Raw genomic sequence first — 26,089 nt, 5'->3', positions numbered from 1 at the left:
GAAAGGCAATTTGGTCTCACGGGCGTTGCTCAGAAACGCCGGTTCCGCGTCACGGCCGTCGAGCATCCTCAGGCAACAGGTGCTTTTCCACTTCGTGCCGTGTTTATTCATTTCCAGGGGCCGCGCAGCATTAAAAAGGTTTTAAAAATTAAAAAGAAACGCTGAGCGACTGCGACATTGGCTCGGCGCGCGTGGGAGCCGCAAAGGAGAGGAAATCCGACAACTTCGAGTGACGAACGTGCGTATAACAGGCGACGGAGCAAAACGCCACTCACCATGAACTGGACGTTGTCGAAGCCGTTGGCCAGCAGGTGGTTCTCGTACTGGACCAGGCCGATGGAGTCCAGCCACTGGCCCACCGACTGCAGCGGGCATCTGGGACCTATGAGGGGGTGCAGGGGCAGACGCTTGAGCAGGGAGTAGCCGTCCACGCGGTAGCAGCGGCAATCCGGCTGGGACAGCTGGCACTGCCACATCATGTTGTGGCGGGCAAAGTGGCTGTCAAACGAGCCAGCCATGCCTTCCGATAGGGTGACAAAAGGAAAAGGGGGTGGGGGGCGCTAGGCTAGAAACATGCTGAGGGTGTGGGAGTAGGGAGGGGGGTGGGGGATTAGCGCGGAAAGGTGCGAGGACCGTCCGAGATGTTGGATGGAGGGAGCCAAGAAGGGGAGGGGGCGAGGGCAGAAGTTGTATCCAGAAATGAGCTCTCGTCTTGGGTGTGAAATCCTGCCAGGAGGTGTCTGGCTCGCTGGATGAGGACGGAGGTGGAGATCTGCGGGCGAGAGCTGTCCGTGTGCGTTTGGAGCAGCTGCTGGCTTGCTCAGCTGTTGCGCTCCCTTGCCGCCCCCCCCCCCTCGCCGCCTGCACGCGTGCGTTCGTACGTGCGTGTGTGCGTCTTTGTAAAAGAGCAGGAGAGATGGAGCTATGCACTGTAGACTCTCTTCATCGAGGACTCCCACGTCCATGTGAATGCTTCTGCTGTTCTCTCTCTCCCCCCCCCCACTCTTTCCGTCCTCGCTCGCTCTCTTCCCTCTCCCTCTGTCGCCACTGCGCTGCCTCTGCGCATGGTAGCCATCGCTACATCTCCGGGTGTCTTTGTCTGCAAGCCGAGCCAACCCACTTCCATGGACACAAAGGTGCGTGTTTATTTGTGTGTGTGTGTGTGTTGGGGAGTGGAGAGTGGTGGTGTGGGGGTCTGCTTGGTAACCATGGTAAACGGAGGATTCAGATTGACAGCACAGTGAGAGAGGGGGGCGGGGGTGTTCATGAAAAGACAGGCATTTAAAAATACATATTGTCGTCCTTCTCCAAATATGGCCAATTTCCTATTTGTCTGCCCCCCCCCACGTCGTCTGTTATTGTGACGCGTCACTAAGCAATTAAAAATGCTGAAAATAGCTTAAAAACGCCCGCAAACTGTCTGACGCAAAACTGCGCCTCTTCCTCAGTCTGAACTTTTCTTCTTAGACAAAAACTAGAGGAAATTGTTGAAAATTACATGAAAATTTGTTTTTCAACACTGCACCGCGCTGGCTGATCCTCAGAATGTGCTACATCGTCACACTTCTTGTTAAAAAGTTCCAGCAAGCCCGACTTGTCGGTCGTCCTGTGCGTTGTACCTGAATTGTGCTCCTTCACATCCAGTCCGCTGTTTATTCCCGCCCCGATGGAGCTCATAATCTTGTCGATCTGAGCAAACACAGGACAGAGATGATCTCAAGTTAAACAAATAGTTGCGACGTTAGCAATCAGATGCATCGAGCAAACAGCGAAGTGCGTCTGGCTTACTAATGAAGAGCTAAAAAAAAAAAAAAAAAAAAATGCCACCTTCTCCCCGGTTGTTCGCTGAACGCACCGTGGCTCCCGGCCTTTTTCTTATCTCGCCCCCCTGCTGCGTGCAATTACACCGCAAAGGTCGTCTTAATTGCCGGGAACTATGCTAAATCCCATATGCTAATTGGCGGCGGCGGGCGGCTAATGAACGTGCGGCGCAAACGTGGAATTTGTTCGGCGTGGTGGTTAGTCTAGCTAATGACGCCGTCGTTGTTATTCTCAGGATGGCGACATTCAAATCTTGGACAATTATTCGCTTTCTGACCTTCGAGAAAGTCTGTCGCAATACCTTTGAGTGATAGCGAGGAAGGTATTAGCTCGTACCTCCTCCCACTCAGCTGTAAACGAGGGCGTTCTTTCCAGCTTTCCCGCCGGAGCGGTTCCGTCGCCGGCTGCGCCTGAACTCGCCGAGCCTTGGCCGCGAGATGGAGACTCCCAAATGTTCTCCTCCTGCACAAAATGATTGAAGTCCCCGTTATGAACGTCAGTAACTTTTAGTAGTAGTTGCGATTAAAACTCATGCGCATTTTCAGTGCAAATTGGTATACAAGAATGACAAAATGTGGTGGTTACTTGAACAATCACATATGACAATTTCCTTGCAAAATGCATAGAAAAGCTACAAAATATATTTAACTGGTCACGAGGCTGTTCTCATTCAAATGTTAAAAAAAAAAGGTCGAATGTGGAAAGGCCAGTCCACCTGTATGGGCGACACGGCGACCAGGTTGGAGTCGGACTTGGACAGGGACTTGGAGAGCTGCAGGTCCAGCACGCTGCGGGGCATGGACCTCATTCTGCCCAGGGTGCAGGCCCTCTCCTCGTAGCCGGGGCCCTTGGGCGCACTCCCTCCGACGCACTCGCCGACCTCGCCGTTCGTTCCGCAACGCGAGTCCACTCGGCGATCCAGGTCCTGGTTGACTCTGGTGTGGAATACAGTCCGGTAGACCACCTGGGGTTTCGCGCAAGGTTTCTGGGTCGCCGGTGCGATCGCGTCGCCCAAATCGGGCGGCCGCAGGCCCGTCGAGGCGTGCTTGCGAGGTTTGGGGCTGTAGAGGTGGTACGGCGTTTCTGGCGTCTCGCAGGCCGGGGACGATCCGTGCAGGAGGCCCGCAAACTCCTCCGGTATGCGACTCTTGCGCCGGTCCTCTAACGGCAGCTGGCCATAGTTTGGCCCGTCGTCTGCAGAGAAAACAAGAACAACTCCTGACTTCTTTTCATGCTCGGCTGTTTGAAGACGTGTCTGAAGTGGTGCACGTATGCGTGAACGCATCCTAGGAGAAGCACCAGGGGCTTAACTAAAGCACATAAAAAATCAAATAAGAGAAAAGAAGTCAGTGGCGGCGAGCGGTCGGTGGTCGATCGATAGATAAATAAACACAAAACGAAATATCGCCATGACATCAGCAGTGACGTGCAAAGAAGCATCATTAAAGTTCTGCCGCACGTCGCATCGTCGACAGGTGAGCGGCTCGGTCGCCTTGGCAACAGAGAGCCGCAGCACCGCTTGCGCCTTTCGCTTTCAGCCGAGCGCCAGGAGAGAAGGAGCGGAGCGGGTACGGATGAAAAAAAAAAAAAAAAAGTGAACAAAGAAAGAAAGAAAAAAAGTTTTCAGCTGGCAGCCATCAAATCAGCGGGGGCGTAAACGCACGTCTCTCAATGCGTGTGTCCCTAACGAAAAGTGGCTTACCTTTAAGTCGACCCTGCAAAGTGCACTCACAGAACTAGCACGCTAACAAACGCCGCGTCGGCCTTGGTTTACCCATTTCCCCCCACTCCGCAATAACCCCAAACATCGACGACACTCACATGCGCCGGCGTGTAAACAGGTCACGGCATGTAGCCGCCGGCTGTACAAGGAGGACGCTTGTTCGTACAGGCTGCTCTTGACAAGTTTGGACACAGAAATAATAAACGTGAGCAGCTAAGGACTCATTTTTTGCCATTATGAAAGCCAAGATCATCACGCTTGGGAGTTCTCTGACACAGACAATTTATTGCCATCGTCGGTATTTCTGAGTTATATAACCTCGGCCAATGTTGGACAACTGACAGGAAAGGATGCAAGCAAGAGAGCACAGGTGGCGCTAATTGACACAAAAAATCAAAATCCACTTCATTTTGAAGTCCCGGTGGACCTAGAAGGACGCCAGGGGGGACACACCTAAATGGAACATAGATGTAATTTATGCACAGTCGTCCTTGAGGAGGAGGTTCTTAATGCGTAATCAGGCCACTGTATGCGGCGTGCATACAGTATATGAAGCCGACAAAATAATACACAAACGATACAAAAGCGATACAAATCTCAAGATAGCTGCGTGTTCGCCCTGGCTGAATGTTATTAAAAGTAATAACCAAGCTGCCAGTCAGCACCGGAGATTAAATCCAGAGGTCTATTTCCTCGGAGATGCCGCACGGGAAGTCATTATGCTAGGCCTCGGGTGCTACACTCACGCTAGGCTAAAACGTTGCACCATCTCAGGACGTCTTTATCGCCGCTTTCGGATGAGTACGTCGTCATTCTGGCCATCTCGGCTAGCTTTGCATGTGTGATGTCACTCGTGGGTGTGGCCAAGTTGCTTGGAAGCACACAAAAAAAATGCAACAAATGAGTGAACAGGGTAATAAGCAAACTGCATCCTTTTACGATTACATAAATTAAACAGGGTGCTGCCACCTGCTGGCATGAAGACTTACTGACTATTCTATTTAATTAAAACGGTGTGAAAAACATTTGAATGTGAAACCAAAATAAGAGCAACTGAGGATAACTTGATGTTAGAACATGACACAAGGGTGAGGGTAGACGCTAGCTTGCTCGCATGACGGAGAAGAGGCAGTGTTGCATTCAAGTGCAAATAGAACACTATATTCTTTTTTTTTTTGAGACGCACGCTCTTTCGGTGCACTCTGAGGGATTTGCAAGCGTCTGTGTCAGAGATTAGCGTCGCAGGCTCCAAGATTTGTGCTACGGCAGCGGCGCTTTTGACAAAACTGCGAGCCTCATTTGGAAATCTCCTGGCTGAGCGTCACAGAGGTGGCGCGTACATTCCAAGTAAGCCGCTTCCAAAACACAATCAATCACTTTAATGACGAGCCTGCGCGCCCTATTGTTGAGCTTGGGGCTGCTGCTGCCGATGCGCTCAAAGAGAAGGTTGCTGTCGCGACTGTGATGACAAACCGCACTGTTCTAAAAAAGTAATGCTACATATGAATTTGCTCGTAAAAGAAATATCTTACAGATAATTTGATTTGAAATACAGCGTGCGGGTGCAGCAGAGACTCTCCTAACGTCCGCTAACAACCCAGGTCAAACTGATCTCCTCCCTGACATACAACAGTCTCGATATATGACTTCCACATACAGCAATTACAGTACTGCTTTCCTATTAGTCAGGCTTTGGCGGCATCTTGTGGCATATGCTCACCGTATTATTCTTATCCAGTGATATCAGTGATTATGACGTATTGCATTGGGGATGTGGGGTGGGGATTACTTCCCAAAAGGGGTCCGCTGTTGCGTACGAGCCTCCGTGATGGATGTGCCGTTGCTTCTTAATCCGCCGCCCACTCATGTTGAGAGATTTGTTGCATAAACGTTTTGGCTGAAGAGGAATATCGGGGAGCGCTAAAGTCGCTCCACCTTCCGGGAAAACCTCGTTCGGCAACGTTTTGGCAGCCCGTCCCCTCTTCTTCTCACCCACTCCTTTGCCGCACTGGCATCCTCTGAATCCTCTCTTGTCTTGCTTCTCTGCTGTACCCACGTACGTAACACGGCTCGCTTCTCAAGCTACACGTTGCCACGGCAACGCTACAATAGGCCTTATAAAGCTAATAAACGGAGAGAGAGAGAGCGAAACGAGCCAGGGTCGTATAAAATGGTGAAAAATTAGCCAGGATTATTTTTTTTTTTTTTTAATGAATTTAAAAATTTGATTACCAGCAACCACAACAGCCGAAAGAAATCGCCCACCTCGTCCCATCGGACTGACCCGGAGTCCGCCCCACTGGGACGTCTCGCGTCACTCGCCAGCCACTTCCTGCGCGCTATTTAAAACCCTCAAAGAGAAAATGCCTGATCAATACGGCTCATCGGTGACAGCGCTTTATGTTTACAGAAAAACAACGAGTGCAAATAGCAAACCGGATGATAGACGGCATTGTTGCGCGCGCGTGGGTGTGTGTGCGTATTTTGTTCAAGCGCATGAAAGTCTTGCAAGACCTCCGAACCACACGCACACGCACACAGACACAAACGTCTTAATGCGGCCGTCCGTCAAACGCTACGGCTGCCACTTCGCCATGACAACAAGAATCCTGGTTGCCGTGGCAACGCACGAGCAGGTCAGCACAGAAGGAAAACAAGCGGGGGGGGGGGGGGGGGGGTGGGAGGCCAAGTAGGAGGAAAAGGCAAACTTATTATTACCTCCACTAAGGGGCTGCAGGAGTTGTGGGCCTACCTGTCAGGGGACAGTCGTCGTTGGACTCGGCCGAGTCCTGGTCCCGTTCTTGGTTGGGGCTGAGCGGCGGGCTGGCCGGGGGGCTGGTGCTGAAGCTGGCGTAGCCCAGTGACGAGCTGACCTCGCTGGGCTCGCAGCTGTGGTTGACGGGCCGCTGCACGTCCAAGGACGACGACAGAGACGTGCGCTGTTTGGGCTGAAGGGAGACACAAACGGGCATGTCCAGAAAACCACACACAGACACACAAACGACGACACGCTCTGACACAAAAACCCACGTGTGCGACTGCTAATTAATCCCGCTCTAATCAGCTGCGACGTGTTCATTAGCCGACCGCCCGTTCAGGTTGTCACCACCAAAGCTCGAGCCGGACTTGCCGCGTGCACGCGTGTTGATGGGCAGGAAGTGCTGACAAAAGACATTCGGTGCGCGGTGACACCCCAGAAAGACCCGTGTCGCCGTAAACGCTGAAAGGGGGACGCACACGCTCAGCGGCTCCGTGATGAACCAAGACGCTCATTAGTCAGCTGTGATCTCACTTTGAGCGCACGTGTTGGTCATTTGGTGCAGTTCCCACCCTGAGGAGCCCACAACTTTTTTGAGCTCAGGGGGTCTTCTTTGGTTGCCGGAAAAGCGGATGCGACAAATCACCAATACGCACCAGATGGAGAGAATGAAACACGAGCAGAAGCAAAAAAAAAAAAAAAAAAAAAAAAAAAACGTGTGCGCACACGTCTCAGCTGCATGTAGGTGGAGGCGGCCATGTTCAATAATGCATCCGTCGCTTCCACAATCATTCCAGTGTGTGTGTGTGTGTGTGTGTGTGCGCGCGGTACCTGTGGGTGGATGACTCTTTCGATGTTCTTCAGGGCCGTGTCAGGGGAGGGGGGCGAGCAGTCTGGAGTCGGGCACGTGGAGTGGTTGCCATGGTCACCGCGCCCCCCCTGCCAGGCTGCATGGGACAAGTGACCTTGCGTAGGGAAGGAGAGGGAGAGATGCTTTTTGGAGGGTGTTTGACTTTTTCACACGTGAGTGTGTGCGCGTGTGATGTTTGCGTTGGGACTACTCCAAAAAAAAAAAAAAAAAAAGTTAAAAAAGTTAAAAATCAGTGCACAACCACATTGCCCGTCAGGAATTTTGATGAAAGTTGAATGGAAAAAAAAAAAAAGAAAGACCTGAGCTCAATTTAATATGATAGAGCAACGTGAAGAAATATTTCAGATAAGAAAATTCACACACGCAGAAATACAAAACAAAAATAATTAAATAAATTTAGTCCCAAAAAAACAAACAAACAAACTGCAGGACAGGGCATGAATTATTGACGACTTCATTCATTATTTAAAAAAATAAACTTTTCACCTTAAAGAACTTTGAACTGAAATTTGAAAGCTCTTTTTAAGAATTCCAAGTGTGAATTTTTGCCAAAGACAAACGACTCCAACTGCATGTGTGAGGCCGGGCGTCGCGTCTAATTTCCCCAGTGTGCTCCGGGAGAAACAGAGGGGACGGGAAAGCGCTGACGTGGCCCGGATTCGCTTCTTGGGGGGGGGGGGGGGAGAAAGCGGTTGCCTTCATCAACAAACGGGCGCACATCACATAATAGCGTCGCAAGCGCCTGCTGCTGATGAATAAGTGATGCGGGGTGAGTAGCGTCCGTCTCGCGGGAGGCGGCATCGCCACCAAAGTCACAGTTTCACTTCGTAGACAAGCCAATGGAGTCGATTCTCCGGTGATCGATTGCTTCGGCCTGTCCGGGTCAAAGACTGCCATCCTTTCAAAAGTCAAATGGGCCTTTCAACGACTCGAGATGCTTTGCAAGAACGTGATGGATGCCATTGATCGTTTTTTTGGTCAGTGACCATGCGGTTGTCATGGAAACATACAGGTGACTCGCCAGGAGAATGACACAGTTGCAGCGTAGTCCAAAAAAGAAAAAATCAGTGGTGGGAAGTAACAATGTGCTTCCGAAGACTTTTCAGATATCGGTACCTGACTCCAGTGTTGATTTTTCTGGACAAAGTGACAAACTCTGTTTCAGTGAATCGGGGAGTTTTATTTCTTTGTGTCAAAGTTTCAGTGCTTTGTCGTCATCTCGGTGTCCAATTAGCTTTGTCAGAGTGAGTCGAGGACTCTCATTTAGACAATAAAAGTGCTTTGCCGCCCTTTAGTGGCATCTTATCATCAAGGAACTTTGTTCAAGTGGGTTGAGGACTTTCACTGAAACTGCATTTTCCCACCATCTCCGTGTCCAAGGAACTACCTTGGATTGATTTGAGGAGTCTCATTTCGACAATCATAGTGCTTTGCTTCAATTTGGGTACGAAGAAACTACGTTGAAGTTTATTTTGAGGGTGCATCCATTACTCGCGGATTTCTTCTTTTCACGATTATACCTCAGTACATTTTGGAGTCGGTACTTTTTCAATTCGGCTTTAAGTAAATAAGTCAGAAAGTACTTTTACAAGTCACATGAAGTACTGAAGCCGAGTGTGAGCATTTTTGCCACTTCTCGGGCACAGCAAGAAAGTAGGACGACGTGGGGGGGGGGGGGGCGCAGAGATTTAGCAACCCCGCTCCACATGGGGGCAGTAAGGAGCGTCCGAAGCAGCTTACCGTTCCGCGGCCAGACGTCGGGGCGCTGGCCCACGTCCAGCGAGCAGGGCTTGCGCGTGACGGCGGTGGTCACCGACTCGTAGGGGTTGTCCTCGTCCTCCGGCGGGAACACATTCAATGACGGCGAAGCGAGTGCGTCCCCCGAACACTTGGAATCCTTGCGAGAGGCACAAATGCAAATCACATGACACAAAAAGGGGAGGGGGGGGGGGGGGTTTAAATAAGGAAGTAACCTCTGAAGAATGCGACAAATGTGGCCCAGAAAACGGCAAGATAAAAGATGCCTTTTGTCTGCAGGCTCCACACGGAAAACTAACAGTTGGGAAAAAGATAAGTGGAACTTGTGATGCGTTACTTCCTCTTTTCAGTCATGTCTACATTTTCAAATATTTCACTCAAACCTGTATTCTTTTTAAAACATTTCATAAAAATGTGGGGCAAATCTGATTTTAAAAATAAAATTCAGATAAATATCCCAGTCAAACTTGTGTTCTTTCAAGAAGAGTTTTTGTGGGGGAACTATTTCAATCAAACCTGTATTAGTTTAAAAATATTTTTCATGGGGGGGGGGGGGATATATATATTTATATCTGTCAAACCTCTTCAAAAATAATTGCAGACGCGTTCCGCAAACAAGAACGACTGTCCCGTGACACAAACTCGGGTCTCTTTGCCAAAACCCCACCGCCCCGTCATCACCACACAGGTGCCGCCCTGCCACGACCCGCCCTGATTGAATCCACTGACGCTCCCGACCGCATTCTTTTCCATTATTGCGCGCCCCCCGCCATCTCTCAAACTCACTGAAAAACTATTAGAGGCACACTACCCAGCGTGCGCTGGGCCATCCATCAATCTGGACTCAATCATGTGGACCGAGGAACACCCAGTTTCATCAGCGCTCCATTTGCCATCAGTGGAGAACAACAACAATACTACGCTTTGCTCAAAAAAAAAAAAGCTTAGCTTTAGATAGCTCAGCTTACAATATAGATGAAGGGTTGCCGCGACAAATGTTTTTACAATCGATTATTCTAGCGATTCTATGAAAATAACGGTGTGTGCATAACTTGTGTAACAACTTTCCCATTGTTTTACCATCAAGCTAGCAAAGCCTGAACATTTGCTAGCTTGATGGTAAAACAATGGGAAACACCATTGATGGCCTAACGAATAGCATTGCCGTTTCAGGCATCGCATAATTGCGATGGACAGAATATTTATCCTCTGCAAAGAGCAACTAATATTACTGGGACATCTTGGGGAATTGCTTGCCTCCTTGTGCATGCATATATTTATAATATACTGCCCCCGGGGGGGCCCAAAGCATGCACATCAGAATGAGCACCACAATGTCCATTGAACTGAAACACAAGCGTGGCAAAACTTGTTTTTAAAGCAAGCAATGCGGTCGGACTCATTCATGCAAAGTTCACAAATGCTACTTTCCCACGTTAAATAAACTCATGCACAGATTAGCACGTAAAGCACAACAGCGTAACTTACGACGTGAACGCCGCGTCCCGAGGAGAAAAGCAGGAAGAGCAAAAAAAAAAAAAAAAAAAAATTACAATTAAAAAAAATGAGGAAGTGGGAGTATGGCGCTGGGATTTCCTCTCACGCTCCGACAGGAAGTCAAGGACACAGATGGAAAGTTTGAGCACTTCCCGACTCGGCGGCTAACGCGGGTTTTGGATGAAGATGAGCTGCCAGGGCGCCAGTGGGAGAAAGAGACGCCCAGCGATTGCAAGTCATTCATTAGCCACGACCCCTCCCACCCGCAGCGCCCACCTACCCCCCCCAACCCCCACCACCACCACCACCACCACCACCACCCCAGTGTTGAGATAGTAGACAGAGCAACTTGTGTCCGAGTTGCACAGGAAGCCGGCGGACAAACAAGAAGTCTCATCTGCACGCTAATTAGCACACGACTGCTGATGAAAGGCCGTCTACGCGCGTGTGTGTGTGTGTGTGAGAGACACAGAGATACATCGATACAAAAGACTCATCGTGCATTTCTTTCAAGCCATGTCGAAGCCAACGTGTACCGTCCTCCCCTTGCGCCAAGTTCATAGGCCATCAGATATGAATGGAGCCTGTAATCGGCTGGCATTTCCTTCATTAAGAGGCGCTCCAGGGGACAATGGAACGTCTCATCGAGACCGCAGCACAAGACCATCGCCAATCATCGACGACTTGGATATACCAAACTCTTGTTTGCATTTTTCAACCATGTGAGGTCCCAACTATTCGCGATGAGCTATTCTGGATTGTCTGTTTTTCGCTACTGTGCGGATGCCATATAAATGTGTCACAAGCTTCCACTGGAGGAAAAAAAAAAAAATCTTCAAGGTGCTCTTGAGCCAAAATGGCTGCTTCAAAGCAAATTGTCAGACTTCATGTGTCTTTTCCAGCGTTGCACCCAGACACTTTTTTTTTGGGGGGGGGGGTGTATGATCATGATAGACGTGCCTACCAAATTTCATGTCAATTGAAAGAAAATAAGAAAGAAAGAAAATAAAAAATAGATAATAGATATGCCATCACACCATGCCCAAGCCCTGAAAAGTCTGAGAAGAGGGGAGAAAATATTTTTTAGAAGCATCCGAGCCATAAAAGGGACCCATTACTGTATCCAAATTTTCTAGGAAACGGATAAAATACAATGACGGCTTCTTCCTTGGGTTCCCAAGGTAACCGGTGAGAAAAAACAAACAAACACTGCACTCAGTATGATCCAGTGCAGTTGTTCACCACCGCCAAGCTTGATAAACATTTTGCTCCACTCATTTGCTCTGGGTGTGCATCCAGTGATGCATTGGTTTACCTGCGACAGGTTGGAGAAGCCCAGGTTGTGGCAGCCGTTGCAGGGGCTGAGCACCTCCCAGAATCCGGTAGGGCCGCAGCTCCTCTCCGTTTGATCGCGGTCGTCCTCTTCCTCGGGGGCCACGGCCAGGGGCGGGGTTGGCCGCTGCAGAGACGTTACTCCATATTAGTCACTCACAAAGACGTTTTTAATTGAGTCGTCGCAAATCATGCCGAAGGTCCCTGTTAGGATGAGATGATTATATTCTGAAAAACTCACCCCCAATGATTTTTTTTTTTTTTAGATGCGTCTATCATGAGTAGACCCACAAAAAAAGTTTCAAGACGCCAGGCTGGAAAATACATAAGTCCGTCATGATTTTATTTCCGAGTGCTCCTTTCAGCTTTTTTGTCGTGGTTGCCATACAAGTGCGCCATACTGGGAGATCTTTCTCAAATGTTGCCCCTGTTTTGTAGCTCAATAAGGCGGCTCTAATATCAGAAACAGCTCAAACCGTAACCGCAAAATGTGCCACCAACATCCCCCCCCCGAACAGTGCGCGTGCTCTTATTGTTCTTATATTTGGTGCAGTGTCCTTTCCCGGGGGTCCTCTCGGGGCTCGGTTGCACTGAGACCTCTGCGACACAAGTGACTGTCATTGACTGCAGCTGCATAGCACATTCCATAGGTCACAAAGAATAATATAACACACACACACACAAAACTGCAACCATGGTAACGTTCCTGCACTGTGTGTTATAAGAGTGAGCATGTTTTATTCATGAGAGTCACCTCGCGGCGGCGGCAGCAGAGGCGGCCACCCGTCGACACGCTTGCCTGGAGTGGCGCCAACTCATGCACACACCCGGTGTGCGCTGAGGAGATGATTAAGTGAAGTTGTGCGTGTGCGCCAGTGTGCACGTGTGTGCCCTTAAGAGCTATTTGACTGCAAACGCAATAGGCCGATCTGTCTGACAGTGCCCCCTTTTGGTAAAATTGCACAAGCACAAGACAAGTGCAAAACGCACTCAAACCGTTTCTTTTTTCATTCCTTTGCATCTGTTCTTACCCTCGCTAATTCTCCAAATAATTTGATCGAATGCGACACTCTCAGTTGAAATCGATGATAAAAGTGACACCACAAGAATTCCAAATCGTATTTAGTATTTAAACACCAGAACAATCATGAACATCTACTAGCATAATGCTAACATGGAATGTGAAACTTCATAGACAGGCTAACAGAAATGGGGATGCTAATAAAGGCGTTTTACCTTGACGGCGCACGTCGGGGTGCCGTTGGGCGCGTCCGCTCGCTCTTCGTCCGACAGCCGTCCGCTGCCGAAGCTGTCCATGGAGTGCGAGGAGATGGTGTGGCACAGCTCCTCGAAGGAGTAGTCACGGTCGCGGCACTTTTTGATCTCGTGTAGCAGCTTGGACAGCTCGCCGGTCACCGCGTCATCTTAATAGACGTCGGAGGCGGCAGAGATGAATATTTGACGGCAAAAAATGTCTGTTTAAATGATCTGAAAATATCCAAAGTGATTTCAGACTTTCAATCTTGAGGGGGACATAAAGCTGCACGGTTCCCCACACAGTGAAGAACTACAGTACGTGGAGGTTTTATTTTTCCTCTCTCGCCATTGTTACGCCAGGTGGTCCAATATTGTTAACCGCAAAATGACATCCTTGCAAATCCATTTTAGTGTCTAATGAACAAAAAAATGGATGTTTGGGGAAAAAGAAAAAACAATCGTGGTAATTGAAGGCAATCAACCAATTCCTCTATTCACTTTTTATTTTTGTGCATGCGTTTTTATAAAGCTGTGTTCAGGTGCAAATTCTCTGTTGCCTACCTCAAAGCCATTCAGCTGCTAATGAGCCAATTAGGCTTTGTGCTGACACGTTACACAAAGAGACTGAGGGGATGTCAGCAGGAATGTAATGTCACAATCCGACTCTAGGGGGCAGCAGTGGAACGGACGCTGCACTGTTGTGAGCATGCGAAAGCCATCCGAGCACCGATTCCAAAGCCTACAGATCCTGCTTAAGCTCCACTTACTCGTGCAGTTTGTACTCACTAGTAAGACAATCCAATGCGCTGGTAGAATGAATATGTGCAGTACAAGTGCCACTTTTGGCCTCTCATGGTACCGCGCTGCACTGCAAAGTACTCACTCTTGTGCCTGAAGGAGGGCGAGGCCGAGGGCGAGGAGATGGAGGTGCGGGGAGCGGGCACGGGACACTTGCGGATGGGCTCCTCCGCCATGCTGCGCCGCTCCATTTCGTCCGTCACATATTCTACATGCATACAGAGCAAGAGAAGAAGGATGAGCAGCCACTCCGTTGATGCAACGCGGACGCTTCATTGCGGGCCAGGAATTGAATTCGCCCTCAATGGCCGGTCTATTCCGAGCTAGGGCGGGCGCCCTCCTACAGGAAATGGCGTGCAGCTGATCTTTTCACTCACTCGCAGCTGCGTCTTGAAATCTCACATTCACACACAAAAACTGCACGGCGCCGGCCATTTTTCAAACAAGTGCACAAATGTGTGAGTGCGGGCGCGCGTGCGCACAGTACCCTGAATAAGAGCAGTGATCTGCTGAGATTTGACCGCAGGATGTTCTCGGAGGATGTCTAAAGCTGTTCTTCCCAGGCTATCTCGCAGATTTGTGTCAATCCCTGGAAAAAAATAAAATACACAAATTATTGTACCCAGTAGCCTCGACTGCTTAACAAATTGCCAAACGAAGGCACGGCGAGCCCCCGCGAGTCGTAGCTTGATGGTCCACAAAATAAATTATGTTGTATCCAAAAAGGAAAAAAAAACAATTCAAAGTTGCAATGTGATTGTGACATTTGCATGAATAAAGTTGTTTTGAAATTGAACTTTAAAATATTCTCAAGGGAAAAAAAACGGGTGTTTTTTTTGTTGGGGTATTGTCCTATTTTTCAAAAGGAAAAAAGGGGCATCTTTTCCAGAATGAAAGCGAAAATAAAATGTAAATAATCCCCGTTTGGGGTGCATCCAACCATGTTGTTTAGCGCCGACATGACAATGACTGGCCTGTTGCCCGGCAACACAATGTCGTTCATCCCGGAGGCCTGCGAGAGGCTCTGGGAAACAGGAAGTGCAAAGGCGAAGCGTCGTCAAAGCCACGGCTCCGAATGGCCGCGCGCCCGCTTTCAATATGAACCGTCGCCGTCTTGAACTTCTCCTGACTCCAATCTCACCTGAGTCGAGCAGCAGGCGAACTACATCCATCTTCCCGTAGAGGGCGGCCTCGTGGAGGGCGCTGCCGTTCTCCGTCTGGGGGGGGGAGATAAAAAAAAAAGGGCACGTGTGTTGGAATCCAAAAAGAGGCTGAAAAAAGGGGCTCGCTTGGTAAAATGAAAATGAAAAGTGGACAGGAGCAGAGCTTCAGCGGGGACGAATTCAGCAATGATGCAACACGTGGAAAGGAAACTCCAGCGGACATCCCATCGGAAGCCCGAAGAAAGTCTCATCGGGGTAAAAGGTGGACTCCAATGCCAAACGAAACTGGAGCGCCGCAACTCCACATGCAGGTGAAGGCGACAAAGGAGGTGATCCACTTCATGCCACCCCTTTTTGTTTCCCTCTGCACCCCCCCCCCCCCCCCAGGTCATGGATAAAAACTTCCTTTCCTATTTCCCGTGGTGGCGCCATCAAGAGGAAACCAGGAAAGGCGACTCCCACTCTTCAATAGTTTAAGGCGACAACTGCAGTATCCTTTTGGAGTGGTGTGAGTGTGTGTGTGTTACCTGCCCACTCATGAGGAGGTAATACACACACACACACACACACCCCTAACAGGGGTTTCCCCCTCGTTAACATGCACAAGCAAGAGTGAGAAAGTGGCGAGGGAGAAAGTGACTAGTGTGCTGCCGCCATAAATTATTCATGCACACTCAAGCAAGCAGACCTTTATGGCTTGACTCCAATTACTGAGCCACACACACACACACACGCACATGTGCCGAGTTCCCACCAGCGACAATTTATGCGGTTACATCATCCCAGCCTGCATTTGAGCCAAAGAGAAGCACAACTTCCACATAAGTTTGAGGCCGGAGTCACTGTTTACTGGAAATATGTACCATTAAAAAATAAAATTAAAAAAATTACAATTAAACAAGGGTGCCTGGAGCTAAGAGTGACACCGGCTAGGCTAGTAGTTAGCATCTGCGTGGCGGTACTCCGTTGAAGCAACCGAAATTTGTCGTCAGAAAATAAAACAAAACAAAATACTAACAGGCATATATTCTTTATCCTCTGAAAACCAACTAGTACAGCAGCTCACTAGGTCAGTTGTGAAAGTCTTCTTTGCGTCTGTTGGCCTGTATAACATTGGGGGGGGGGGGGCATTTCTCAGATGCAGAAAGGAGCCATGCGGAATTAATCGGTAAGCACAAACTGGTTGATATTTACACTTTATTTACTGATGTGAGTTCGAAATGTTTTATAAGCTACAATAGTGCAATTATATAATTAACGATGGAAGCAACAACAAACGTGACGCGCCTCAGGAGCTTCGCGTCCTTTTACACAGAATCCGTTACGTAATCAGAATGAAAGAGTTGTGGGGGCGGGGCAAAGAAACGCACATCATTGGCGCCAATTCATTAGGGCGGGCGGGGAAAAAAGATGTCATCTTCCTGCTCTTCAGCATATTCTTAACAACCCTTTTCCCACCTGGCCACGGCGGCACGAGCGAGCTCCTACCACGCAGTTGACGTCCATGCCGGCCTCCAGCAGCGTCTCCGCCGCGCTGCGGTGTCCGTTGCGCGCGGCCAGGTGCAGCGGCGTGTGTCGGCGGCCGCGCACGCCCATCAGGTTGGGGTGGGCGCTCACCAGCATGCACACCACCTGGGTGCACACGAGACACCGTGACGGCGCCGGGCTCAACTCTTGACCTCTCGCCGCCACGGCAACATTTTCATTCATAGTCATGCGATGCCGCCTCGCTCATTAAAGATTCATGGCCGCTGTGTGGTTGCAGCGAAAACCATATCAGAGAAGAAGGAAGTGGGTGTGGTCGAATGACAGGAGTGTGCTAGTATTACGGCGTGCGCGCAGTTGTGGTGCCTATTTCTGTGATGTTGTGCAGGGTTGAGCCAAGGACGGAGCCCTTTCGGGAGCCGTCGCAGCAAAATGAGTCACGGGCGTACGGAGGCGTACGGAGACGTACGCCGGCGCCTCCTTTGAGCCGCATGCCTATGGCGGCGCTAAGCTAGTGGGGTCAAAGTGACGAATTCCGCGCACGAGCGGCAAGAAAAGAAAACGTAACGGCGCTCTCCGTTGTTCCGCTTTGATTGCGCACAACGGCATTCAAAACCTCCGCAAGTGGTGAACCCAACAAAAGTGGGCAGGGGGGGCTTTACCCTGAAAAGCAAACACTTTCATACCTGCAGACGTCCGTAGAGCGCCGCCAGGTCCAAGGGGGTCTCCTGCCGGCTGTTTCTCATGGTGGGGTCCGTCAGCTCCTGGAGCAGCACCGACACCACCTCCAAGTGGCCGTACTGCGCCGCGCAGTGCAGCGCCGTCTCCCGCTCGTGGTTCTGGATCGGATGCGGGGATGAGGAAGGGATTTGGACAAAAGGGAAGCGGGGAGGACACACTTAACATTCAAGTCAAATATGTAGAACAAAGCAAAGCAACAATGGTGGACTTTACACGGACAAGAGCCAAGTGATTAATCGATCCAGAAGGCAAGGTCCGGTCTGTTTGCGCTTCTCACACCATTTTGAACTCGGCCGGGTTTGTTTGGCGTTCCCTCCGGGGATCAGATCGCCAGCACCGCTTGTCCCCCTCAGGGAAGTTGGGGGGCGGGCGAGAGAACCGAGTGAAGAAAATGCGGCCCGCGGGGATTAAGGCTCCAGAACGATGTGAAAAATTGATCGGCCGCCAGCCATAGCGCAAACATATGATGTACGTATTCATGTCAAGGCCCCCAGGGGAGTTTTGACTGATACCAACATGGCGGGATGAAGTGTGTCGTTTGCCACCGTGTGCAACTGCATTGAGACCTCTTGCCAATGTTTTTATTCTTATATTCCCGTGGATGAAATCGCACTTTACCTTGTGGGGGTCGGGGGGGAAATTATTTCATCAGCTAACTTCATAACCAGATGTATGACAAAAATGACATTTTGAAAATGATTTTTTTTTTTTTAATCCTACTTTTTCCATACATGGCATCCACTATCCGAACCCAATGACAAATTAACCACGTTTTATTTTTCCACAGCGTGTAGAAAAATGTATACCATTCAAGGGTGGCACAAAACTAAAATGAATCGCAAGGACTGAGTGTGTAATTTTTTTCTCCCCCAGCAAAACTGTTTATATTAGTCGTTTATTGAAGAGGATAAAGAATACATGCCCATATGTATGTTATTACATTGCCATCTTAATGTCTTTTGTTAGCCTATCAATAGTTGTTTGCATTGTTTTTTTTTAGCAATAAACTATTACACCCGATTTTGCAGATGTTGAGTGCATCTAAATGAGATCCAAATTTCCCACATTTTTCCTCGCTTAGATGCACCCCCCCCCCCCCCATTTGTTCAAACGGTCGATTCATCATCGTTTACGAAGCGTAATATGGTTTTAATAACGCCGCTGTGACATAGCGCCTTTCATCAATGCGTGATGAAGCGTCGGCGAACGCAGCGTCATCCATCACGGTGTGCGGTCGGCGCGACAAACCAGGACAATTAGGGGTGCATTATGTGCCAGAGTGGCGGTGGGGGGAAAAAAAAAAAAGGACAACGGATGCGCTGTATTTAGAGGCAATAACGACACTGTGACTGCATTAGTCAGTCCATTATCAGGCGCAGCGGCGGAGATAAGCACACTGCATTGGCCACTTGCAACCACAGAGGGGGCCTTTGATTTGGATATTAGACTGTGCCCCAGCTGTAAAGACAGATTTTTGCAAACACTTTGTGGAAAGTAAAAACACCAAGAAACCGTTTTAGGATGTTAAATGCATGCCAGAGCAACAGGGGGAGCTCTAACCGTATCTTGGGGCCATTTTAGCTTTGAACAAGCTCAAATGCTGCAAAATGTTTATTTGCCGACATGTCCCTGCGGGCGTTACGACTTACCAGCGGTAAAACCCGATTGGGAGCGGGAGTAGGCAGTAATAAGTGCAAAGTGTTATTTAAAAATTAATAAAGCCGCAGGCGGCAGGAAGTCAAAGTGTTCCCGTTATTGAAAATAAGGAAGTGTAAACGTGCATCTTGCTGTTGGGATTAGTCGTTTAATTTAAGGCAAATTAAAATTTGCTTATCCAGATGACGCGTGCCAGGAGACGTTTTGCAACATCCCGATTGGCTCCCGTCTGTGACACAGCCCCGCCTCCCGTGAGCCCCATTTGCCTATTTTATTCATCTTAAACGAGAACACGTTTTGTTCTGAGGGGCTGGCTGGGGATGAGCGGGAGACAGCGGGAGGAACGGCGAGGGCGGTGGAGACAAAGGGAAGACCCGGCGCTCCATCTTGGCGGCGCGGGCCATTTATTTCCATTACGCTCTTGCAGACAGTTTTCCGATAGTGAGCGGGCGCCGCCACCGATTGTGTTGGGGAGAGGCGGCTTTCGGCTAATGACACACGACGAGACGGGCGCCGTTTCAGCTTTGCCTATTACATATTGCTTCTTGAATCATGACATCATCATCGCGGCGGCGATTCGAGCTGCGGGGAAGTTTTGCTTTGAGTGCTTTCGCGGCCAGTTGAGGTTTACTGTCAAACTAAAATGGTCTTGCATGTTTGGTGGGAAAGAGAACTCAAGGTGCCTTACACAGCAAAAATACATTTTCATCGTTTAAATATTTATCATACTTTGAAATGTGTAAAAATCTAATATCAAACCCCAGACTGAAAAATGTCTTCGGTAATTCCTCCTCCGACTGCCAGTCGTCTGACCCGAGTGAGCCAAACTCTGCCTAGCGCTAATGCTAAAGCTGCTCAATGCTGGGGGGGGGGGGGGGGGGGCTGAAAACGCCGAGCCCAAGACAAATTCACAACTTGCAGAAGCAGTACAGCTTCTTTCTCACGATCCATCACTTCACACCGACACGGGGTGGGGGGCGCACACACACCAGAAACAAAAACAGCTGCGGATTTAAACTCGCGGGAGCAATTAGGTGCTAAATGGCGAGCTGGCTGGGGTTTTCCGTCGCCTCCCGACATCCACTCACCTCCGATTATCCCACACCGCAGGCTTCCCTCATCCATCAGGTACCTCTCCTGGTGACCTTTTGCGCTTATTACGGCCTTCTCACGCACTCGCGGGTTTACTCTCGGGTTACTTCCCTTTCCGTACGCGCTGCGGACAAACTTTGTGATGTGTGCGTGTTGACTGAGGACAAGACGATGACGGGGGAAACATACGGCGCGTCATAAACACTCCAAACGACACATCGATCTCGTATGTGGATTCACAGCCTAGCAAGAAGTGCAAGCGCCTCGGACGACAGAATAAACTCGCTAGACATAACATTAGGTACACCTGTGCTGTCGAAGGAAGTCCTGTTTTTTTTTTTTCTTTTTCTGAGGCATCTATTTGGAGGCAAGCGCTGATTTTTTCCTTGTGCTCACCTGCTGGTTGACTTGGCAGCGCGAGGGCCCGTGCCGGATGAGGATGCGCACGATGTCCACGTCGCCCCGCCAGGCGGCCAAGTGCAGCGGCACGCAGCCCTTGCTGTCGGCCACGTTGGCCGACGCCTCGAACTGGAGCAGCTTCAGCACCACCTCCCTGAAGACGGCGACGAAGAAGAAGACAAAAGTGAACCACGCTCACTTTTGTCCCCGTTTATCCGTCAGTGCCACTCGCACTCCCGAGACCCGATAAGAGCGCGTCATCACATCAACAAGCGGCGGGGCTATTTAACCACAAACAGGAAGTCCCCAGCCGAGGCGGCCGATTTGCATTCCAAATGTCAGCCGGGGAAGCCGAGCAGAGAGGAGGCGGCGACTAACAAGCTGCTAATTTCAATCATTCGGAACGATGCTCGGCGCCGCTGGGACTTGGAAAAAAGAAAGAAAGAAATGACTAAATGAATAATATTTACAGATTACTTTTGTAAGCCCCCCCCCCCCCCCCGTCCCTTATGCCCCGCTGATCTGCAGCAGGAAATCCACATAATTGCCCCCAAAACACGTCGCTAATCCTCCGTCTCCGGGAAGGCGGCGGCTCGCCGGCTAATCCGCGCCGCCGTGACGACGTGTTGTCAAGACCTTGTTTGGAGGGACGGCACGTTAGCCACTTTCAATTAGCATCACATGGCTTGGAGGCGGCCAAATTGGAACTCGGAAGCACCACCGAGAATTCTTTTGAAAAAGCTAGTTTTACCTAGCAACAATAAATTAGTGGAGCGACAAAAACGAAAATAAAAAAGACATTTATATTCAAAGTTTCACATTTAAAGATAACTTTCCAGTGGTCCTTGTGAAAGGATTTTGGCAGAGATTTTGTCCATTTGAACCACTTACTACACAGATGGCCGATGCTAAATTGCCAAGAATTTCTGTTTTGAGAGAGAACTGTTTACTTGTACGGGGCAACGTGAACGGAATGGGAATGCTGCCGCGTGCCCTTTTATTCCTGCTTCTTATGAATCACGCGGCGCAGCCAGAGGCGGGACTAATTGTTCCCTGCTTACGTTTCCCCGCACGTCACGACACACACACACACACACAAAGCCGGTGTGTGCGTTCGTTACCTGTGTCCGTTGAGCGCGGCGTGATGCAGCGGCGTGTATCCCGAGCTGTCGGTGCAGTTGACGTTGAGGCCCTTCCACATGCTGGGGAGGAGACACAAACGCATCGTATGAGAAAACAAGAAGCTAACAAGAGTCAAACGTGCGAATTGTTGGTTTGATTAATCGGGCAGGCTAAGGAAGTAACCCGGCGGCAACGCGCCAACATGTCTTCCTTCCCATAATGCACCTCGACAAGCCGTGACTTCACTTTACTAATTAATCAATCAGACGAAAAGCATTTGGAATAGTGCCACTCGCCGCCACATCCCACGCAATCCAATGAGGAACTTCCATCGAATCGATTCATGGACGAATAACGTCCATTTGTTCATCTCTCTGTGCCAGCGGCGTGCGGCGGGCAGGCAGAATAAGGAGGCGCTCGGTCATTGGATTTCAAGGGAGACCTTGAAAAAAGTGAGGCCTGGTCTGGTGAGTGACGTGGGTGTCAGAGACCGAGAGTTTTGAGATGGCTGTGGTCAACTCGGATTAGCAGCATTATGGCAGCTAACTGGCTAACCGTTAGCCAGTCTGTGTGAGAAAGTGTCAACGCGAGTTGTGGCCGAAGGAAGAGGAGCAGGCGAACGCTTTGTAGTTGCTGCCGACCGCCTCACGCAAACCGAAGACTTCTGCTCTGAAAAACGAAGAGCAGGAGACGGCGGCGGCGGCAGCAAATTGGGGGCGAGCGGCGAGCGAGCAGGGGTGATAACGACAGACAGGAAGTGGCCTTGCTTCATTTCCTGTTGCCAGGAGAGACGCGCACCAGCTCGCATCTTTTTGACCTGCCAGGTGACAAACACCCACACAGCCGCTGCTGCGCCACTAAGTCAGGAGCCGTCCTTTCATGTTGAACCCCGCAAAGACTTTCAATTCCCGTGACGCTTTCTTGAGGGCGTGAATATTCGACTTTGCAGCCGGTATGGAGATTTGCGCGAAATGCATTTTCAAGAAGAGCACTGATCGGATACCCGACCGAACTAACAGCTCAGTCTGCTGACGGTTCAGCTCCTAAAAAGGCTACAAGTATTGGGACGGGGCCTAGCGACAATAAATAAGACAAAAACGATTGGATATGTTTTCTTTTAAATGCAGTTCACAACAAATAAAGCTAAAATAAGAAAGTCCAGTAAGCATCCGACTCCTCTTGCCTCCAGTGTTGTTATTTTGTGCGCGAGTGCTCGTGCTTGGCGGCAGCCCAGCGGCGACCAAAGAACAATGCCTATATAAGGCGTGGAAGGAGCCTCCGCGCCTTCGGTATCTCACGCTAACGTAGCAGGCGCAGATGGTGCGCGTCGCCATGGCAACCCGCTGTCCTGGGATGAATCAGCGACAAACGCTCCCCACCTAAAACAAGCGACCTTTTGCTGAATCTTTCTTTTTTTTTTTCCCTCCCCCCCCGTGCGACCGAGATTGCTTTTTTTTTCCAGCACCCAAAACACCGAAAAGCACGAGAGGGCCGTGTCAAAAGAGGCTACCTGTGGCGTTGCCAGCGAACGCCAACTTGCGCTCCACTATAAATACACAACAAATACAAAATGCCCCTTTCGGCCTCGTCACTTCCTGGTTCCCACCACCAGCTTCTCTGCGACATGGCCCCTGTGGGCGCTCCGTCCCTGCTCGCTAGCTCAAGGAAGGGAGGGCGTGTGGGGATGGTGGGAGGGGGGGGGGTGCGGGGGGGTCAATGCCGAGCCTGGAAGACTTCAGCACAGAGCTCAGGCATGAACGGCGAGGCTCATGAAAGATGCAGGAACATATGGACACTAGCCCCCCCCCCCCCCCGCACCTCCTGCTATACGACCCACTTCACACGGATCATGCGACTCATTCCCGCGCCAGCAAGAGTCGATGTCGAGTCAGCGGGAAGGAGGGCGCCGACAGAACGCCGCAAACGCCAGGCCGCACTCGAAATATGGCGGCGAGGCGCGGGCATATGTTGCCATCTTGTCAGCGGGTTGGAGGGCGCAGGTGGCCGGGGCGAGCCGGCCACATTGCGTTTTACGAAATGTCGCCGTTTTGGGGGCTTGTTTGCAAGTCAACAGAAAAATGCAAACAATGGAAAAGCTGGTTCGTTTTGGGGGGGGGGGTTTCACAGACAATTTGGGGGGTTCAGATGCTTTCAAAATCCCTCTACATTTAATTTTTTTTTTTTTTTTTTAAATAAGACCTGATTATTATTTGGGCCGCGGCATCATTAGAGAAGCTTTTTGCTCCCACCTGAGCGGCGTCACCTGTAGGATGTTCGAGACAACGAGACACAATCTTTTCACGCCGTCGACAATGTTGTTTCCACAAACACGAGACAAAGAGCGATTTTCGGCACACAGAGGCGCACGATCTCGCTCGCGGCGCCAACGCCGTCTGCAAAGCCCCGCGGTGAATGATATCAAACGTTCTCCAAAAGCTTTTCCGCTAGCAGCTCCCCACACAAATAAAAAAAAAAAATAAAGCTCCCTTGGAGGTGTGCTCCCCCCAAAAAAGAAAGAAAGAAGTCCCCGCAAGACAACCTGCCCCAATTACATCGCATTAGCCTGCTCACACTCTGTGAGCGACAATGCAAAAGTGAAACACAACGTGTTTGACAACCACGATTTGCATACAAAATGCACTGCACTGTGGTGGTTGGTGAAGCAGCATTTGGCTCATTACACGGCTAAGGATTAGAAAGAAAGTAAAATACTAAATAGGCCACAAACACAATGTCAAAAATAATAAGAATTAAACAAAAAAAAACTGTACCCTAATAAACTGAGTCTAAAAAAAAAAAAGAAACCCAAATATGTAAAAATATAAATCTCATTAAAAACGACCTCAAATAAAATAAATATGCAAAATAAATCCGAGTGCATTCTTGTCATCTGCTCTGTTCAAATTCACCTGGATTGAAAGATTGACCTCCTTGAGTCTGCTTTTTTTCATCTCATCACCCCTCCTTCCCCACTCTCTAACCTACCTCAGGGCCAGACGGCCCACTAATGCTCGCACGGTGACTCAGCGGGGATGGAAAAGGGCAGAAGGACGGGAAGGGGATTCGAATGAAAGAGCAAGCAGCGAGAACGATGAGTCAAGGTGCGTGTTGTAAATCACGCTTAACCATGACGTGGGGGCCTTGACAGCCACAACACGCGATTAAAGATGACTCCGCCACCCCTTTTGGGTCCCTGCCCGACTTCTCCTTCGATATGACACGGCGCGACACTCTCACTTGTTTACTTTCCAAATGGAAAACTAGTCGGGACTGAGCTTGATTCAACAAAAATGAAAACAGGGAAAAACTTGATTTTGTTTCATAGAGCAACCCGTCTAGACAGCTGACATCAAGTTAGGCCTGAGCTGCTTTGTTTAAAACTTTAGCAAGAAGGACAGAAGTTTGGTTGTGGATAAATTTGAGCAACAGCTACCCGCTTAGGGCAGACACGCATGAATTAATCGATGAATTCATGCTTAGGCATGAATTAATCGTTTCAGAGTTTTTGTTTTTGAAATGTGCTAAGTGATAGTCCCAAACGAGGCCTTAACGAGGAACGCGATCGCCCGAATGCAAAAGGCCAAACGGGACGGCGCATATTGCCAAAATGTCACCTGCCGCGTTAGAAAAGCATGACGAGGCGGCGGCGGAGAGTTAGCGACAAAGGTGTCGATAACGTTTCGTCAGATGGGAAAACAAACAGCCTGGAGTCAGTCGAAGATGAATGAATGTGGACGATGGCTGCCGTCGGGAAGGTAATTGCTCTTCTCCCGGCCAGATAACGAGCGTGGAGGACTCCCAAACAAGACCCGAGCGAAGGCGAAAGGGAGACGAAGAAGAAAGGGAGCACCCTGGAAGGAGATGCGACGCGCGATGGGTTGCAAAGTGTGAAGGCTGAAGCCCGGAGGGGCACTCGACAATGCTTACTCAGGAGCTCCAGTGTCTCCCCGTTGAGTCAGGAGGCAAGGAAGACTCCACCGTGTCAATGAATAAGCTGCTGACACATGAGCATCTGTTGCAGAGACGGACAGCGGTGTTCAGAAAGGCAATTTTCCTCTGCCGACGTGTCATTTTATCCGATCATTACAATAACATTGGCGCAAATTCTCGAGTGCCGGGATTCGGCGGGACCGACGTGCAGTCGGGTGGATGATTAACGGTCCATTTTTCATTGAGCGGTTCAGCAGCAGATGAATATTTGATGCCTCGTTTTAAGAAAAGATGAATCCCGCGCATATTTCATGGCATATCCGAAGCTAGTTAGAGGATAACTGCACGTTAATCGCCCTCGGCGAAAGGCTGCGAGGGAAACGTGCTTCACGTGTGCGGAAGCAAAGTTCAAAAAGGCGTGTTATTGTCATAATCGGACAAACGCCATGACGGGCATGATCTCGATGGACTTTCAAATGCACCTTAATGCAGATGTGACTAGTTTGCTGCCAAACCGGGCGGCAGAATGATTTAAAATCGTGTCATCGGGTTCAATTTTAAAACAACAACGGTCCCGTCTGGTCAGGCCCTCTCGCCATGATAGCAGCTCGAGCGTCATCCATCCTGAGGGCCGTGCGGAATGCGTGATGTCACGCAGGGTCACAGGCCTGTAGATTAAATGGGCC

General features: G+C 49.8%; 1 protein-coding gene across 9 annotated transcripts in view; it reads right to left on the bottom strand.

Annotated features, from left to right (window-relative positions):
• anks1b (ankyrin repeat and sterile alpha motif domain containing 1B) overlaps positions 1 to 26,089 on the bottom strand; it is a 43,785-nt gene that overhangs the window by 14,684 nt on the left and 3,012 nt on the right. For 7 of the 9 annotated variants that reach the window (XM_086103157.1, XM_086103159.1, XM_086103160.1 and 4 more), the window contains exons 3-18: positions 21,473 to 21,553; positions 20,349 to 20,505; positions 17,150 to 17,302; positions 16,467 to 16,610; positions 14,957 to 15,032; positions 14,303 to 14,404; positions 13,901 to 14,023; positions 12,997 to 13,184; positions 11,744 to 11,887; positions 8,914 to 9,070; positions 7,134 to 7,267; positions 6,297 to 6,492; positions 2,537 to 3,015; positions 2,158 to 2,283; positions 1,620 to 1,689; positions 276 to 382 (exon numbers count right to left, since the gene is read on the bottom strand). In XM_086103157.1, coding sequence (XP_085959283.1) covers positions 276 to 382; positions 1,620 to 1,689; positions 2,158 to 2,283; positions 2,537 to 3,015; positions 6,297 to 6,492; positions 7,134 to 7,267; positions 8,914 to 9,070; positions 11,744 to 11,887; positions 12,997 to 13,184; positions 13,901 to 14,023; positions 14,303 to 14,404; positions 14,957 to 15,032; positions 16,467 to 16,610; positions 17,150 to 17,302; positions 20,349 to 20,505; positions 21,473 to 21,553 — 2,437 coding nt within the window. Of the gene's footprint in view, positions 1 to 275; positions 383 to 1,619; positions 1,690 to 2,157; positions 2,284 to 2,536; positions 3,016 to 6,296; positions 6,493 to 7,133; positions 7,268 to 8,913; positions 9,071 to 11,743; positions 11,888 to 12,996; positions 13,185 to 13,900; positions 14,024 to 14,302; positions 14,405 to 14,956; positions 15,033 to 16,466; positions 16,611 to 17,149; positions 17,303 to 20,348; positions 20,777 to 21,472; positions 21,554 to 26,089 lie in introns of those variants that run through there. The other 2 variants (XM_086103161.1, XM_086103164.1) reach the window with 2 other exon arrangements.

Source organism: Hippocampus guttulatus, chromosome 22, assembly GCF_054856545.1.
Source record: "Hippocampus guttulatus isolate MCC_2025c chromosome 22, RoL_Hgut_1.0, whole genome shotgun sequence".
Taxonomy (NCBI): Eukaryota; Metazoa; Chordata; class Actinopteri; order Syngnathiformes; family Syngnathidae; genus Hippocampus; species Hippocampus guttulatus.
Note: the sequence above shows the minus strand (reverse complement) of the source record. Positions and strands in the feature narration are given on the sequence as shown.